The sequence below is a fragment of the Lagopus muta genome, chromosome 13 (genome assembly GCF_023343835.1).
Source record: "Lagopus muta isolate bLagMut1 chromosome 13, bLagMut1 primary, whole genome shotgun sequence".
Classification (NCBI taxonomy): domain Eukaryota; kingdom Metazoa; phylum Chordata; class Aves; order Galliformes; family Phasianidae; genus Lagopus; species Lagopus muta.
In genome coordinates, this window is record NC_064445.1 from 1789603 (window position 1) to 1806287 (window position 16685).

Consider the following 16685-nt stretch of genomic DNA (forward strand, 5'->3'; position numbering starts at 1 on the left):
GGTGACCTCAGTGCAGCCTGCAGTGCCTAAAGGGAGCCTGCAGACAGGAGGGGAATCAACTCTTGGAAAGGGGAGATGACAGCAGGACAAGGGGAAATTGAGGGAGGGCAGATGGAGGTTGGATGTCAGAGGGAAGTTCTTTGCTATGAGAGCGGTGAGGTGCTGGAACAGCTGCCCAGAGAGGCTGTGATGCCCCGTCCATCCCTGGAGGTGTTCAAGGCCAGGTCGGATGGGGCCCTGGGCAGCCTGGGCTGCTGTGAAACGTGAAGGTTGGTGGCCCTGCATGCGGCAGGGGGTTGGGGCTTCGTGATCCTTGAGGTCCCTTCCAGCCCGGGCCGTTCTGTGATTTCCCATCCCACGTGCTGGGCTGGCAGTGCCCTCCTCTGGGCACGCCTGGCAAGTGCCGGCAGTCGGGAGGAGGCAGCAGAAGGTCAGCATGCCTTTGGGATCCGCACCTGGCATCTGATGGATGGAAACGGGATCGAGGTGGCTGTGGCAGGAGGACGGTGCTCCTCGACCCCATCCCACCCACATCTCACTGCAGACCGCAGTGCTGATGTCTCAAGGCGCCTTCAGGTCGCTCTGTTTGCATTACTTACAGGCCTGGATGCGTGGATCCACGAGCTTTGTTTCAATGTTGCTCCCAGCCCCACCAGAAGTGGGGTCCATCTCCGCAGCACTGCTCCCACCTACCCCAAAAGCAATGGGACAAGCTCTGCCCATGCAGCATGCAGCCCCACCATGGCACACTGCTGTTGTTTCTGGGAAACGAGCGGCCTCCCCTCTCCTCTCACTGCCTGACTGACTCACGGGGACTTCCAGAGCTTTAGCAACTCCATCACATGTCTGACACAGGGAAAATACCCGAGCTGGGTGCTTGGGAATGCCTTCGGAGCCAGCAGAGCGTGGTGGGAGCTTGCTGGGGCTGTGCACAGACAGGCGCTGGAGGAGCAATGGGTGAAAGAGATTTGGAAAGCACCGCAGCCAGCTGGATTCCGAGGCAGGAGCAACTGGATGCCTCAAGCTGCACTTAACCCTTTGCAGCTGCACCAGCATGGCCTGCCAGGACACAGAGCTGACTTTCATGGCAGAGAGAATCTCGGTATGGAAACTCTCCCCACCTGTCCTGAAGGCTGCAGATGCTGTTTGCCTCCTCACCACCTTCCATAGCATCCTTATCAGGCTCCATAAGTGAGCAGTGGGTGAGCTGGATCCCAAGGGTGATGATGACAGTGTCCAGCTGCAGGCTGGTCACTGGAAGCACATCTTACATGAGGACCAATGTTGTCCAGCAGCTCCGTTGGTGACCTGGATGGTGGGACAGAGTGTGTCCTCAGGCAGCTTGCAGGTGACAACAAGCTGGTGACAACAGCCCCACGGGGTGGTGCTGACATCTAGGGGGATCTGGGTGGGCTAGAATGAGGTCCGAAGGGTTTTGTGGGGCTCAGCAATGAGAAATGCAATGTGCTGCCCCTGGGGATGGACAGACCCCAGCAGGACGCACTGGGGGCACCCCAGGAGGGTTCCCCTCCCCTTTGTGCAGCACTGGACCCAGACCCAACGCCGACCCAGCTGGTAGGGCTTATGGCTGGTAGGTTCTTATGGCTGACAGCAGCCTCCAGCAGGACTCCAGCCATCCCAGAGCCTGGAGCAGGCTCTGATTGTGCCAAACGGAGAGAGCCAGGAACACCAAGCTCATGGCAGTGAGGGGTGCCAAGGCTTGAGGGCAGCTGGGCATGAAGGTGGGGTTGGTGTGGGGCCAATCATGGAGGGAGAGCGGTGCTGAGGATGCTCTTCAGGGGAGGGACAGAGCAGGACCCTCAGCAACTAAACATGAGGAGTGTGTGCCCATGTCCCAGTGGGTTCTGGGACTCCTCCAACTGAGGGGCCACGGAAATCAAGGTTGGCCTTGGGGTGGATCATGGGTTGAGGTGAAAGGATCGGGGATTGGGGTTGAGGTTGGTCACACCTTGGGGTGGAGAGGGATGGATCAAGTCTTGGGCAGGAGGGTGACCGTGGTGTGGGACAGAGGTGCCCACTGTGTGGGCAAAGGCATGCAGATCTCTAACTGTGCTACTAGAAAGGCTGGGGGGATGGGTGGGCATCACCCTTCCTTTGAGTGTTTTGTCCACAGCCAAGCAGTGCTGCAGCCCCTCACATCAGCAGCTTCACCTTTCTCTCCCTGCTTGCTTCTGGCAATGCTGCATCACCAAACGCAGGCTGTGAGAGAAGCCCTGCATGCATGGGAGGTCCCTCCTTCCCTCCTTCCCTCTGCCCACCTGTGCCCAGATGCCACGTGCTGACAGTACACAAGCAAGGCGTATTAAAATAGAGTTTATTGCTGTCTTTAGTTACAATTAAAAAAAAGAGAAAAATCAAACAATACCAAACAACCCAAAACTCATCAATATAAAAACAACAGTCCCCAAACCCTGTGCTACCAGAAGCAGGCTTGCAAGGACACACCTTTTAGTGCAAAGAGGGAGGTGGCAGTGAGAGCTGGCGGGTGGCTCTGCCAGCGAGGGTCTGCATGGGACCCTCACACTCACTGTACAGTATTTGTTGCTGGCCGTGGGGGCTGGAGGGGGTTGACTGTGTTGGTGGGAGCCCTGGGAGGATCTGGAGGCATGGGGAGGGAGGTTGGGGGTTTGACTTCTCTGGCACTGGAATGGGAGGAACAATGCTAACCAGGGAGCACGGGTAGGACCAAAGCTGTCCAGGTATCTCCTATGGACACAGCAGCTTCTGCCTGGGGCTGCATTGCAGAAAGCAGAAGGATGCTCTGCCCTGTGCCTCTCTCCAGGTCAGGTGGGGAGGGGCTGATGCAGAGCAGGGAGGTGGAGCTGCATCTCCCCTGGGGCCCACCAAGGTCTCAGAGCCAGTTGGAGCCTCGTAGCCAGCGCCAAATGCTGGAATACCCCAGAGCTGCAGATCTCTTAGGAGAACCCACAAAGCTCTTCTTTCCCAGCCACCAGAAGATCCCTGGTGCTGTCCCCAGCATCTCCCTGCCCTGCTGTCCAGTTGAGATGGATGCACACTGTCGATTATTGCCACAGATAAACTGTAGGGGAAGAGCTTGTTGGAGCCTCGATGCCTCAGGAGAAGAGACAGCCTGAGCACAGGTGGTGGTGGGACCCTGTAGGGACGTGCCATCTCTTCCATCTCTTCCATCTCTTCCATCTCAGGGACACACTGGGAGATCTCAGCTCTTCCACAACAGGCTGGTGCTTGACTTTTCCCATCGTGTGCCATGTGAATTGGAGGGGTGGGGACACGGTTGCCCCCACAGCCACATGGTGACCAGTCCATAGGTACGGTCCGCGCTGGTGGCACGTGGGGGCTGCAAAGCAAGGCGCTCTTTCCAAAAACTGGGGTGCAGGGATGCCACAACCCCCCCTCCCCCAGCCCCTCTGTTGGCCAGGGTTTGGTGGGAGGTGAAGGACCGATGTCCTGCAGGGGGCTAGGTCATCTTCCTGGCCACGCTGGCATAGGTGTGCACGATCTCCTCGTCTGCAGGACACGTGTGGCTGAACTCGTCACAGGCGTAGGCGTTGTTGAGGTAGCGCCAGACACCCGTCATGTCAGCTGGGATCTCAAAGTCGCGGTACTTTTTGGCTGCAATCTGGAGGGAAAAATGAAGCTGAGGCCTCACCAGCACCACTGGGTGTGGAGAGGACACCAGATTTGGCTCTGGGTGCCCCTTACCTTGATGATGTGCAGCTTGGGCAGCAGGTTGCAGTCAGCCAGCGTCAGGTGGTCCCCATCCAAGAATTTCCTCTTGGAGATGGTGATGTCCTCCATGCTGTCCTGGTCGATCTCCTCAGGCAGTGGGGTGGTGAGGTACTGATCCAGCCGCTGAAACTCCCGCAGCAGAGCCTTCTCCAGGTCTGGGCAGGTAGGGAAAAGCATGGCATCATGCAGGGGCCCGGTTCCCCCCCCTGAGCCCCTACCAGGCTGTGCTGAAAGGAGCAGAGCCCTGGGGTTCCCCAGCCTTACTGCTATTTGCTTCCTTGCGTGAGTTCTTGATGTACGCCGAGAACTTGGCAAAGATGTCACTGCCCACGTCGAAGGACTCCTTGTATTTGGGGCTCAGATGCGGGTACCTGGAAGGAGATGCTGAGGTCAGCTGAGGACATCTCATGCCTGGTGGTACCCACAGGTGGCACAGGAGGGGGCTGAGCAGCTGCAGAGCTTTAAATAACTGCAGCTGCTTCGTTAGCACGGCTGTTTGCCATAGGGAACAAACTGTGGGGCTTGGAGACGCTACCCCAGGGTGCTGCTCGAGGCTGACGTGCACAAGGAGGATGACAATGAATGCACTCAGCATTTCCTCTTTTGTGCAGGGCGTTTGCTTTGGCAACGAGCAGGCAGAGGTGGGGGCACCTCCTGTCCCCTGACAGCAATTGCCATCGCCAGCTGCAAAACCACCATCTTATCCTCACCCCCCCCCCCTCCTGCTGCTCATCCTCCTGTTGTTCCCTGTCCCATGCTGTCCCCCCACCCCGGATGCTCTCCAGCCTCAGTTTCCCCATCCGGCCAGCCCTGCTCAACACGGGTTTGCAATTACGTGGGTGGGCACAGGGTCTGCTCCAGGAACTCCTCGATCTTGATGAAGTCAGTTTTCAGCTCCCGGTTGAACAGCAGGAAGGGCGGGTTGGTGCCTGGTGCTAAATCTTTTAGCTCTTCGGGTTTCCTGGGGCAGAGAAAGGAAGGGGGAAAAGCTGGGGTGAGGAAATGCCCCCCCCCCCCCCCCAACTTTTTGGTGTCTCAAACCCATGTGTAAGTGATGCACGTGGCTGGAGGGCAGGGACTGACCCCAGCACGGTGTTGGCACCTCACCTGGTCATGTCCACCGTGGTGACGTTGAACTTCACCCCTTTGAGCCACAGCACCATGAAGAGGCGCTGGCAGAAGGGGCAGTTCCCAATGTTCTCTCCATCCAGCCCAGCCTGCGGGGAGAGCAGAGAGGTCAAAGCCTGCCCTGAGGTGAAGCCAGGAGGAGAGGAGGAGGAGGTGGAGGAGGATGGACAGCTCAAGGGAGAGGAAGGGAGGGTCAGCTTGGCTGGGACGCCAGGCTCAGAGGGGAAATGTGCTCATGTTTGCCAGGAAAAGCACAGCTTGTTTTTGTCTGCTGCGCTGCACAGCCTTAAAGCAGCCAAGCGAGAGGAGTGAGCATCGCCCACCCCAGGGAGGAGAAGGGGTTGGGGAGCACAGCCACCACCACCACCTGGAGGAGAGTTTGGGATAACGTTGGGGTGCAGGTGTCCTGAGAGGAGGCGGCAGGTTAGAAAACAGCCACCCCACTCTTATGCCATCAAACATCTCTGCTCCCTTTCCCCTCTCCACAGTCCCTAGCAAGCCAACACCAATGTCATCCCTTGGAGCACCTCCAGCACTGGTAGCTCAGTGAGGCTGTCCTGAAATGAAAATCAGGATGGCCTCTGCAGGAAGCAGAAAATAAACCTTAGCCAAGCCCATCTGAGGATGCTCGGAGCCAAATGTTATCAGGAGGAAGCTCCACTAGCACTCATGGCACCAAACAGCAGGGAGAGGAAGTCATTGCTCTTTGCTTCCCCCTCCAGCAAGAGCTTCTTCCTCTGCTCAGCAAGAGCTCCTGTGGCTCCCCACTGACTGTGCCCACTGCTTTCCCCTCCAGATGATGCAGAAACCCCTTCAGATGATGACAGAAACCATCTAGATTGTGGAGAAACCCTTGAGATTGCAAAGAAATCCATCCAGATGATGAAAAAACCCCTCCAGATGACGGAAGAATTCTTCTTGATGATGGAAGAACCCCCGCAGATGATGGAGAACCCATCCAGATGATGGAGAATCCCTCTAGGTGATGGAAGAGCCCCTCCAGACAATGGCAAAGCCCTGAAGATGATGGAGAACCCATCCAGATGATGGAAGAACCCTTCCTGATGATAAAGAACCCTTCCAGATGCTGGAGAAACCCTGCAGATGATGGAAAAGCCCCCAAGCCAATGGATGAAGGCAGCCAGGGAGGTGCAGGCTGTCAGCCCCTACCCGAGGCCCCACGTCTGCACGAGGCACCAAAACCCCAAAGTTGCTCACAAGTTCCGGTGGTTTAACGCAGAGTGAAGCAGCACAAGGAAGAGGGAGCACTCTGTGAACTGCATCAACCAGACATCCCCCAGACCCACCCGAAAGATCTCCCTAACAGAGCTGGGGGGCACATCGGGGTGGGCTGCGCAGTGACGCTGCGCACGGAGCGCATGGAGGACGATGCGTCCGTCCGTTTGCCAACGGATGTGCAAGAGGGGGTTTTTGGTGCTAAATTAAGATTTAGGGGAAGTCCTGAGCCTGCCAATTTGTTTTCTGTTTCCCTTCCCTCCAAAACCCCCCTCAATGTGCTGCCGCCATCACAGCAGCCGTGCGCACGTCTTCCTCTTCCCAAAGCCATCCTGGGGCAAAAAGAGGTGCAGAAGAGGAGATGGGAGACCTGAATCCTTATCCTCAAGCATTGCTCTGGGCTCAGCCTGGGCTGGGTGTCTGGGGAGCATTGCTTTGGGGAGAGGGGATGGGGGTGAAGCCCGTGGTAACACTTCCCAGTGCAGATATCCAAAGAGGGGAGCAGGGACGGCGCATGCGGCTGTAGATGTTTGTTTGGAGCAGGAGTGTGGGAATGTTCCCGAGGAAACACTTGAAAAATTGCTCAACAGAAGGAAGGAAAGGAAAGAAAAGGAAAGAGAAGGAAAAAACCAGCCCATTTTCTAGTGAATTATCCTCAATGCTGACCGGAGGAGCTGCCCCATCCCACCCACGCCGGGGCACCCGCTCCATTTCCCAGCCCCACTGCGTTGTGCTTCCACCCTCCTGTTGCTTTCCCAGCTGGGTTGCTTGTTGCACTTCTGCAGCTGCTCACCTCTCTGCTTCTCTGCAATCGCAGTTTCCAAGGGATGCACGACCACCCTTGGAGCGGAGCATCCTCTGGAGCTCCCCACGCCACCCAGCTGGCTGCCGATCCACAGAGACACCCCAAATCCCCACCACCCACATGCAAACAGACCTGGCCAAACCCACCTTGACAAAGAGCTCAATCTCAGGCTCTTTCACCGGCCGGCTCTCCATAGCAGGGATCGCAGTGGGGGGACGCAGCACACTCACTGCTGTGCTGAGTTTCGCCTGTGCTCTGCGGCGCGCGGCTGCTGCACCTCGGGGTGGGCTGGGATTGAGGCTCGCCCTTTCCTTCCCGTCCGAAGCGGGGAGGAGCGATGGGGTGCAAGGAGGGGGAAGCTGCGGGGCCTCCCAGCTGTGACTCAGCACGCATCTATCAGGGAGGCACTGACGGGTCCCCAGCCAGGCTATCGCGCCCTCCCAGGCGTCTCGATCACCTCTCCAATGGGAATAGGGTTATTTTTTTTGGTACAGGAAGTGTCTTCACCACCCTCTGGTTCTTTTTTTTCCCCTCTCCCTGAGTTTCTTGCTGCCGTCCCGCTGGATCCCACAGATACAGGACGCGAATGCGATGCCACGATGCCCACCCTGCTGCAATGGGGGTGTGGGGCTGAGGGTTTGGGGAAGTGTGGAGGGCAAACCCGGCCGCTCACCACCACCTCGTCACAGACAGCCTTACACAGGAAGGCATTGCAAAACACCCATTCCACGGCCCCATTCCCGGAATTTGGGCTGTTTCATGGGAAAGATGCCCCCCCTGCTTTCCTCCCCAGGATGCCTTCGGGTGGAGCTGGCTGCTGGGGTGAGCCCAGCAACGTGCCATGGTGCCATGCAGCCAGCACCAGCTTTGCACAAAATGGGGTTTTTATTGCGTCCCCGTTCACCCCAGCTTGGATAAGCTCAGAACTTTTTGCAAACAATCTGTGAATGAAGAGAGCTTCCTGCTGCTGCTAAGCACAAGGCAGCCCTTCCCTTCCTCCCCAGCACTCAATGACCGGACATGTGCTGGGACACAGCCTGCAGCACGCGTGTATCCTGGCCATAAGCAGAAAGCGGGGTGCAGGCTGGGGACCCCACTGCCCTCCTTCATCTGCTGCACAGCCCTCAAAAACACATCCTCTGCTCCCAGTGGCACTTGTTCCCATGCTGTCCCAGCTGCCCAAAGCGGCCTCAGTCGCTCTGCAGTGCACAGAAGGACCCATTGTCACTGCTGTGCCAGCCCCCGCCCCGGCGCCAGCTGCTGCAGGGACCGGGCGGTGGGTGGCAGAGAGCACTGGTGGCACCATGGTGGCCACGCTGGTGGTGGCCCTGCTGCTCCTCTGCCTGGCTGCAGGGACAGAGGCCAGCCCGGAGCTCAGCGGTGAGTGGGGCACAGGGGATTTGGGGACCACGAGGGGTGGGGTGTAAGCCAGGCTTGGCTGGGTGGCTTGTGGAGTGTGGGGGATCCCATGGGAGATGCGCTGGCTCTGGCCCAGCACCTAAAAAGCTGCTGTGGGGCAGGTGGGGAGGATGTGATTTCATCTGGGCAGAGCTGACGGCACAACTCTGGGTCTGAGTCAGTCACACCACGAGGAGAATCGCCCACAGCCTCCCTGCTGGTGCTTCACCCCCCAAAAAAACAGCGTCTGAGCGAGAGTGTGTCAGTGCTGGGTGGAGGCACTGCGATGCCTCTGCCACTGGAGGAACCTCCGCTCTAAAGCACAAACCCCATCCACATCTCTGCTGTCCCCTTGGATGCTGCTGGCCCCTGGGAGCAGCGCTGGCTGCGGCTGATGAGGGGTTGGTGGCCATAGGGGAATTGAAAGGGGCTCTTTGTGCGGTTGAGCCTGGCACTGGTTTGTGGATGGAGGGACAGAGGGACAAGCGTGGGGCTGGGAGCCAGCACTCCCACCTGCTTGTGTTCATTTGGGGGCTGGGGAGCTGCTGGCTGTGCCCTGCCTTCCCAGCACCCTCCATCCTGCATCCCCGCGTCCTGCATCCCTCAGCAACCTGCATCCTTCCCTGTCCTTCATCCCTCAGCGTCCTACGTCCCCCAGAGCCCTGAATCCTGCCTGGCAGGAAGGCTCATCGCCCTCTCCCCACCCCCAAGCTTCCAAACAACAGAAGGAAAGCACCAAGATAAGTTGCTTTGGGACACAAACTACACAGGATTAAAGGAGAGAAACACCCCACGCCGGGAATTCAGGATGAGAAGCGGGACCTCTGCCCACCCAGAAGGATGTGGGCTGGGAATTGCTCATCCATCGGGTTCTTCCCATTTCCGGTGATCATCTCCTGGTGATCTTTCCTTAGTGATTGACCACCTCTTGGTCACCATTCTGGCCATCATCTGCGATCCCTCCCCAGCTCACTGCTGTGTCCCCCTGCAGGGTACCTACGCAAGGTGCTGCGGAACCACACGGTGCACACGTGTGATGGGGAGCAGCTCCTCATCCTGTGCCCTCGCAAGACCACCATCAGCATCCTGGGTGCTTTCTACGGGCGCCGCGTGCCCAGCCCCAACCTGTGCCCCAGCCCCGGCAATGTGTCCCAGGAGAGCACCGAGTGCATGTCACCCACAGCCCACCTGGTAAGGGCAGCATCCTGGGACATTTGGGGTCGTGTGTGGCTGTGTTTTGGGGGCATTTCTAGGAGAGCAGGGTGCGTGGGATCCCCTGTGCTGAGTCCCAGCGAGAGCAGCCTGGGAGGTGGCGCTGCTGCAGCTCAGCCAGCACCAAAAGCCAGCGTCCCTCAATATCCTCTCAACGAGGACGGTACCAGGTGCGGCGTGAAGCCTCGTCCCCATCTTGCGGCCGTGAGCTTGCATTGCACGGGGCCGTCCTGGAGAGAGGCTGGGGCTGCGAGGGCGTTGCACGGAGCTGCAAGACATGCGCATGCCTGCAGGGGTGTTGCGCAGAGCGCTGTGCGCGCGGCTGCGCTTGCAGAAGTGCTGCATGGAGCAGTGGAAATGTGCACAGCTACCTGCAAAGGCGTTGCATGGAGCTATGTCAGCGTGCATGAGTATTCCATGAAGCTGTATGAGTGTGCATGCCTGCACGGGCATTGCATGGATCTTTGTGGTTGTGTGTGCTTATGAGGGTGCTGCTTGGAGCCGCGTGAGTGTGCCTGCCTGCATGCATGGATCTTGCAGGAAGCTGAGTGTGCACGCCTGCGTGCTTGCAGCATAGACATTGCACAGAGCAGTGTGTGTGCACACACTTTGTGCTGCAGTGCAGGCGTGCGTGCCTGCCTGGGCACCATGCACAGTCTGCACAGGGCAGCACCTGATTTGGGATTTGGACACCAAAATTGCCCACAAGACCACGTGGCCACCGTGGGGGCGACAACAGCCACAGGACAGAGGTGACAGCATAGAGGTGACAACGGCCTAGGGTCCTTCCACCAGCCTCACACCCTTTTTGCCCTGCAGAAGCTTCTGGCTGAGTGTCAGGACCAGCAGTGGTGCCAGTTCTCGGTGCACAGCCAGGTGTTCGGGCCGGATCCCTGCCCTGGCACACACAAGTACCTCATCGCATCCTACAAGTGCCGGCCAGGTGGGCAGCATCCACGGGAACCCGGGGCTGGGCAAGAGGAGAAGGTTTGGGGTGTCACGCTGGGTCACCCTAGGGTGTCACCCTCTGCCCACCTCCTCCCTCCCCAGATAACCATCGGGTGAAGACAGTGTGTGAGAACAACGAGCTGAGGCTGCACTGCAGGCCAAAATCCGTCCTGGCTATTTACTCTGCACACTATGGACGATTCCTGAGGGGCAAACCTGAGTGCGATGCCCCCAACGCTGGTGGACCCCATATTGGTATGAGGGGGACGGGGTCGCAGCCTGAATCATGGCTGGGAGCTGTGCTTAGCGCTGTGCTGATGGCCAGAGGTCCCGTGTCCCTGCAGAATGCCTGGCCCCAGATGCACTGCGGAGGGTTTCCAAGAAGTGCCACCGCAAAGGGAATTGCACAGTGACTGCTGACCAGGCCAACTTTGGGGACCCATGCCTGCCCGGCACGAGGAAGCAGCTGCGGGTGTCCTACACCTGTGGTGAGAGTGGGACTGCGGGGCTGGGGAGGCTGTGCATCCCCCACCCCTGAGGACAAGTGGAGTGGTGACACTTGGGACGGCGTATCTCATTGCAGTGCCCAAGCAGCTGCTGGAGGAGGTGGGCCCAGACACCTCGGATCCCTTCCTGCTCTCAAACTACATGCACGGTAATTTGGGGAGCAGAGGGGAAACCATCTCGTGCCCCATAGGGATGGAGAACCTCATAGCAATCCACCTCAGAGCAAACAAGGGTGTTTTCTGCTGGGGAAAAGAGGGGGTCTGGCACATAGACACCCCAAGGGGAAGCGGCCCTTCACGTCCCCTTGTTCACTGCAGGTGGCTGGTACAAAGGGCCCAGGTTCTCCAGGCTCCGGGAAGACCGGATGATTTTTACTAGCTCCCTGGCAGCTTTTGCCCACCTCTGGGGTACGTGGCCCCAAAGTATTGGGTTGGTGGGGGGGGTCTCCAGGCCCAGGCACCCTGTGTGTTGCAGCAGGGCGTGCACCCCGATGCCTCTCTTTGCTCTTTTCCCCCCACCAGATGTCCCTGAAAAAGTCGCTCTCTACTTTCTCTGCGGGGTGTCGGCGGGCCTCGCTCTGCTGCTGTGCATCGTCAGCCCCAAGGCTGCCTTCCTGCGGGAGGCCAAGGAGGTTCTGCTGGGCCCAGGTGGCCGCTCAGAGGCAAGCAGGACCAAACTGCGGGATGAGCAGGATGAAGACCTGCCTGACGACAGCTCCTCCGACTCCTCCTTCCGCCGCCTCACCCGCGCCTACCGTGCCACTGAGAGCATCTTCGGCCCCGAGCTGACGGCAGCCATGGAGGGAGCGGCCGAGCAGCAGGGCCGTGGTGGAGAGGAGATCTGGATGCCCAAGGAATCCAGTCCCTACACCATCCAGAAGATCAAATCGGCCACCAAGTGAGGAGGTGAAGGACGAGGTGCTTTGCCAGGTGCAGTGTTGGCTCTGTGCCTCCCTGGCTGGACGGTGAACCCTGCTTACTGGGGAATGGGCTTGCTTTTTTTTAGCAAATAAAAGCAGAAGCTCAGAGTTCAGGAAATGAAGCTGTCACACCCAAGCTCCTGCCAGCGCATCCCCAATGGGCTCCGGGTCCTGGGGAAGGGGGATTCCCATGGCCCTGAAAGGACAGTGGGGGACACATGGTCTGCAGCCACCCCCACTGCATCACCACCAGCTCTTATCCCACTTCAGTCTCTCCTCTGCCATTAACAGTGGAAAGGGGAGGAGGAACAAAATGTTGAACTCCAATCCTGCTCATGCTGCTCAGCTCCGTGCGACTGGCACCGGGCCACGGGGAGCAACAAGTCAGGCCTGTTTGAGCCTGGGAAAGGGAAAGGATTTAGCTTGGGAAAGGAAGGAAAACCCATCTCTGTCCATCCCACAGATGATAATTCTCGCTCCTCCTCTCAACCCTGAGGCTGTGCCAGGGCAGCAATCCCAGAGCAAACACCTCCCAGCAGATGCTTCTCATCCTCCCCATCACCTCCAAAGCACCCAAGAGCCTCCCGAGGGCAGTGCTCCAGGGACTAGAAATTCCTGCTTCCCCCCATCAAGCCAGGCAGACACCGACCCGGCCCAGGCAGCTCACTGCTGCACAGCTGCAAGTTGTTGGCTGGGGATGGAACCCCACAGGAGGCTGCACCCGTTTCCCAGGTGTGGGTGTGCTGTGGCCCACAGGATTTCTGTGCAGGGAGCACAGCCCTCAGGGCTTCTCCTCAGAGCAGAGCCGAGCTCGCCTTCGTTCAGGCCTCAGAGCCTCAGGGCCAATGGTGGGAAAAACTATTTCGTCAATAAAGGAACCTTGTAAACAAGATAAGAGAGCGACTTTTCAGATAATCTAAGAGCAACAGGACAGGGGTAGGTTTTCAGTCGGGCTTTAGTGGTAGGGAAGCTGCAGACTCAGCCTGTGTTCACCACACACACAGGGCCTCACTAGGCCTCGCTGGGCCCAAGCACAGCTCTGCAGCCCCCCCGATGGGGATGCAGCCCCCAGAGCTTCCAGGAACTCGGGTCATGTGTCAGAAAAGATGTGTGGAGGCCAGGAGGTCATGCAGGGCGCTAAGGGCCTCCCTGCCATGCGGGCAGCGCATGGCACCCCACCGCCGCCATGACACCGCCAAGCCGCCATGACACCGCCAGGCCGCCATGACACCGCCCCCAACCGCCCCGGCCCCGCCCCCAACCGCCGTAACCCCGCCCCCCTCCCCTCCGCCGCTCCTTATTGGCTGACGAGGCAGAATTTTAAACTCTTTTGCCCGCCCCTAAGCAACCGCATCCATCCCGGCGTTCCCATTGGCTCTCGTGCGGAGCGGCCCGCTCGCTGATTGGCCACGCGGCTCGACCAGTGCCGGCAGCCGCCGCAGCGCTGCTACTTTCAAAAGAGCCGGGGCCGGCGGCGGCTGCGTGCAGGTGAGCGGCGGTGGGATGCATTAGCCTGGAATTCTCGTTTGTGACCCCCTGGTTTTATTCCTACCTACGTGTGGGGCTCCTTCCTGTGTCACTGGGTGCTGAGCTGGGCCCTTGCCCTATAGGCACCGAGACCTCGTGGAGGGAAGGAGGGGTGGGGAGGTCCCACTGCACCCCTCTCCCCATATTTCTTTGCTTCTCCCACCCCCCGGTGCTTCCCGATGTTTGGGCCTCTCTGCGGGGCTGGGAGGGCGCCTCTGAGCTTGCTATTGGTTGCATTGGGCCCTGCAGCCCTTTCGCTGCGGGTGTGCGGTGAGATTTGGATCCCCTCCCCCCCCCATAACTGTGCCCACCCCCCTCTTTGCTCGCAGAGGCTGAGGAGGAGGATGCCGGTGGCACGCAGCAGCAAGGCACAGAGCAGCAAGCAGCCCCGAGCCAGCAAGGCGCCCTCTGTTACTGAGAATGTCCCCCAAGAGAAGGTATGGCTGTGGGCTACGGGCAGTTTGGGCTCCCTGTGGGGTGCCCCCAGCCCCACATCACTGGCTGTGTTGCAGGAGGAGGGCTGTCAGGCCAAACGCTCCCCATCCTCGCCCCAGGGAGGTCCCAAGAAGAGGTCAGCGTTTGGGGACATCACCAATGTGAGTGCATTGCTGTGCTCCCAGCCCCCTCACCCACCCTTCCCCCAGAAGCACCTCTTTGCTACGTTTTCGTCTCTTTTTCCCCCAAAACCAGGCTCACAAGAACCAGACAGTGACAGGGAAGAAGGAGGGGGTCAAAGCTCCCACCCACAAAGCAACCAGGGCCCCCCCTGCCCCGATAGTGGCCAAGAACAATGAGATCAACCTGAAAAAGTGAGTACCCAGGTGAGATGGGAGCAGGGTGTGGGGACCAGCACCCACTCACAGCCATCCCTGTGGTGTTGGGGTTTCCCTGGGGTGCTGGAGTACGTGAGCAGGATGGGGGTGGGCAGGAGTTAGATGGGGCTTTTTGGAGACCCAGGAGATGTCTCCCTTCTGATGTTTTTGTCCTATCCAGGTCATTGAGGAAAACCCCCCCAACAGATGTTCCTGTGGAGCCCGAGAAAGATTCTGTGTCTGAGGAGCCTGTGCAGGTATGAAGCTGTCCCAGGTGATGGACCCCAGGCTGTAACCTGGCCCCCAGCTCTATTCTAGAGGTACTGGGGCATCTCTGGAAGCTGTTCAGTGTGCTGGGATGGGAGCTGGAGGCTAAACCTGCTCCTAGGAGCCTCTCCAATGGCAAAGAGAGGAGTGACTGCTGTGGGTCAGCTTGGAGAGAGGGTGTGCTACCCTGAAGAGCTCTGTAAGCTTTCCCCATGCCTGTTCTCACTGCTGCCTTGTCCACGCAGCAGGTCCCAGTGGTGGAGGACATAGACAAGGAGCAGCTGGGAGACCCCTACGCCAATGCAGAGTATGCCAAGGAGATCTTTGACTACATGCGAGAGAGGGAGGTGGGTGTTGAGTGATGTCTGCCTGGGGAGTCCTGCGTGGGGTGGGAGGGGGCTCATTTTGGGAGGGAGTCCCTGACTTCTGCTGCCTTGACAGGAAAAGTTCCAGCTCCCTGATTACATGGAGAAGCAGCCAGATATCAGCAGGGACATGCGTGCCATCCTGGTGGACTGGATGGTGGAGGTGCAGGTAGGCAGGCATGGGGAGGGGGCTTGGATTTGCCCCATGTTTTATATAGGGCGGGAGCCACTCTGGACCTACAAACGTCCCCAGTTCAGAGCTCCTCCTCATCCCCCTCCCCATGCTGATGATGAGGCTGTGAATGCCCCAGGAATTCAGGCTTTTGCCCATCGCCTCATATCTTTGCAGGAAAACTTCGAGCTGAACCATGAGACACTGTACCTGGCAGTGAAGCTGGTGGACCACTACCTGGTGGAGGTGGTGAGCATGAGGGACAAGCTGCAGCTCATTGGCTCCACTGCTGTCCTCATCGCCTCCAAATTCGAGGTGAATCTTGGGTGTGGGTTTTGGAGAACGCTGGGGCTCTAAGGCCCTGGGGTGGCTCACCCATCCTTGTGCTGCCCCTTTCTGTGCCGAGGGCTGAATCCTGCCTACTGGACACCTGGCTCCTCTCTGCTGTTTGGGGACTGCCAGGGTTACCGGGGTGTCACAATATGATGCTCCTGGCAGGAGATGTACCCTGAGAAGGCCTGAAAATTGCGTAGGCTCCCCCCAAATGTTATCAGGATGAGTTCTGAGCAGTTCCTCCCTGCAGGAGCGCTGCCCTCCATGCGTGGATGACTTCCTGTACATCTGCGACGATGCCTACAAGAGGGAAGAGCTCATTGCCATGGAGACGAGCATCCTCCGCACCCTCAACTTCGACATCAACATCCCCATCCCCTACCGCTTCCTGCGGCGCTTTGCCAAGGTGGGGCTCTGCCACCTCCCATGGGCTGCGACACAAAGGGAGGGAGAGAAGGGAGGGTTAGGGGCGATGGCGTTGACCTGAGGGCTTGGGATCTGCATCCGGTGCCCCAGAAAGAAGGATGCTGGTGTGGTGCTGCTTAAATCTGAGCCTTCTGCCCACAGTGTGCCCGTGCCTCGATGGAGACGCTGACTCTGGCCCGTTTCCTCTGTGAGATGACCCTGCAGGAGTACGACTACGCACGGGAGCGTCCTTCCAAGCTGGCTGCCAGCAGCTTGCTGTTGGCGCTCACCATGAAGAACCTGGGTGGCTGGGTGAGCGTGGGAACGTGGGAAGGGATGGAGGGCCGAGGTGACAGCGCAGGGATGGCTGTGGCTTACCCCTCGTCGCTCCGCAGACCCCCACTCTGGAGTATTACAGCGGGTACTGCGCTCAGGATCTGCACCCCTTGGTGAAAAGGTTGAATTTTCTGCTCACCTATCAGCCCTGTGACAAGCTGAAGGCTGTGCGCACCAAGTACTCACACAGGTGAGTATGCCAGCAGCCCCTGGGGGCTCTCCTGGGGGTGCCAGGGCTGCTGCTGAGCTCTGCAACCCCACACAACTCCTTGCAGGGTCTTCTTTGAGGTCGCCAAGACAACCCCCATGGACATGATGAAGCTGGAGGAGAAGTTGAAAAGCTAGCCCTGCCTCTGTACATAGCCTGTAAATAGCGGGGTGGGAGCACTGTGTACATAAAAGGGGGGAGAAAACAAAAAACCAAACCCAAACATTGTTTTTACTGAATGGAGAAAAAAAAAGTGATGTAGAGTTGTCAATAAAATATTGTGTATATCTTAATGTGGTTGTAGTAGGGGCTGCACGTGGAGGGGATGCAGGGATAAAGGAGGGGCTGGAAGGGTGCCTGGGACCCATCCTCTTT

At 58.6% G+C, this 16685-nt stretch overlaps 3 protein-coding genes across 9 annotated transcripts; 2 read left to right on the plus strand and 1 right to left on the minus strand.

The window, feature by feature from the left end:
- Nucleotides 1-2318: 2318 nt before the first annotated feature.
- On the minus strand, nt 2319-7275 carry LOC125699823 (chloride intracellular channel protein 2-like). 2 transcript variants are annotated; one of them, XM_048959776.1, is made up of 7 exons: nt 7048-7275; nt 4840-4949; nt 4568-4693; nt 3997-4103; nt 3706-3887; nt 3500-3622; nt 2319-2787 (listed from the first exon to the last, which is right to left on the minus strand). In XM_048959776.1, the coding sequence occupies exons 1-7, from the start codon at nt 7093-7095 to the stop codon at nt 2728-2730; spliced, it is 756 nt and encodes a 251-aa protein (XP_048815733.1). In that variant the 5' UTR covers nt 7096-7275; the 3' UTR covers nt 2319-2727. The 2 variants fall into 2 exon arrangements, with proteins under 2 accessions (XP_048815733.1, XP_048815732.1); XM_048959775.1 differs by having other exon boundaries at nt 2319-3622; nt 7048-7269.
- A 509-nt stretch (nt 7276-7784) lies between these two features.
- On the plus strand, nt 7785-12439 carry LOC125699721 (protein eva-1 homolog C-like). 3 transcript variants are annotated; one of them, XM_048959553.1, is made up of 9 exons: nt 7785-8281; nt 9291-9490; nt 10331-10454; nt 10562-10714; nt 10804-10947; nt 11043-11114; nt 11284-11373; nt 11488-11895; nt 12349-12439. In XM_048959553.1, the coding sequence occupies exons 1-8, from the start codon at nt 7912-7914 to the stop codon at nt 11865-11867; spliced, it is 1533 nt and encodes a 510-aa protein (XP_048815510.1). In that variant the 5' UTR covers nt 7785-7911; the 3' UTR covers nt 11868-11895; nt 12349-12439. The 3 variants fall into 3 exon arrangements, with proteins under 3 accessions (XP_048815510.1, XP_048815509.1, XP_048815511.1); XM_048959552.1 differs by lacking the exon at nt 12349-12439 and having other exon boundaries at nt 11488-11975; XM_048959554.1 differs by lacking the exons at nt 11284-11373; nt 12349-12439 and having other exon boundaries at nt 11488-11975.
- Nucleotides 12440-13268: 829 nt separating this feature from the next.
- On the plus strand, nt 13269-16603 carry CCNB3 (cyclin B3). Of its 4 annotated transcripts, none has more exons than XM_048959770.1 (12): nt 13269-13373; nt 13742-13849; nt 13925-14008; nt 14103-14221; nt 14406-14481; nt 14737-14838; nt 14933-15025; nt 15206-15343; nt 15612-15767; nt 15929-16078; nt 16162-16292; nt 16378-16603. In XM_048959770.1, exons 2-12 carry the CDS (start codon nt 13757-13759, stop codon nt 16445-16447), a joined length of 1212 nt encoding a protein of 403 aa, XP_048815727.1. In that variant the 5' UTR covers nt 13269-13373; nt 13742-13756; the 3' UTR covers nt 16448-16603. The 4 variants fall into 4 exon arrangements, with proteins under 4 accessions (XP_048815727.1, XP_048815728.1, XP_048815729.1 ...); XM_048959771.1 differs by having other exon boundaries at nt 13368-13409; XM_048959772.1 differs by lacking the exon at nt 13269-13373 and adding an exon at nt 13400-13468.
- Nucleotides 16604-16685: the final 82 nt, after the last annotated feature.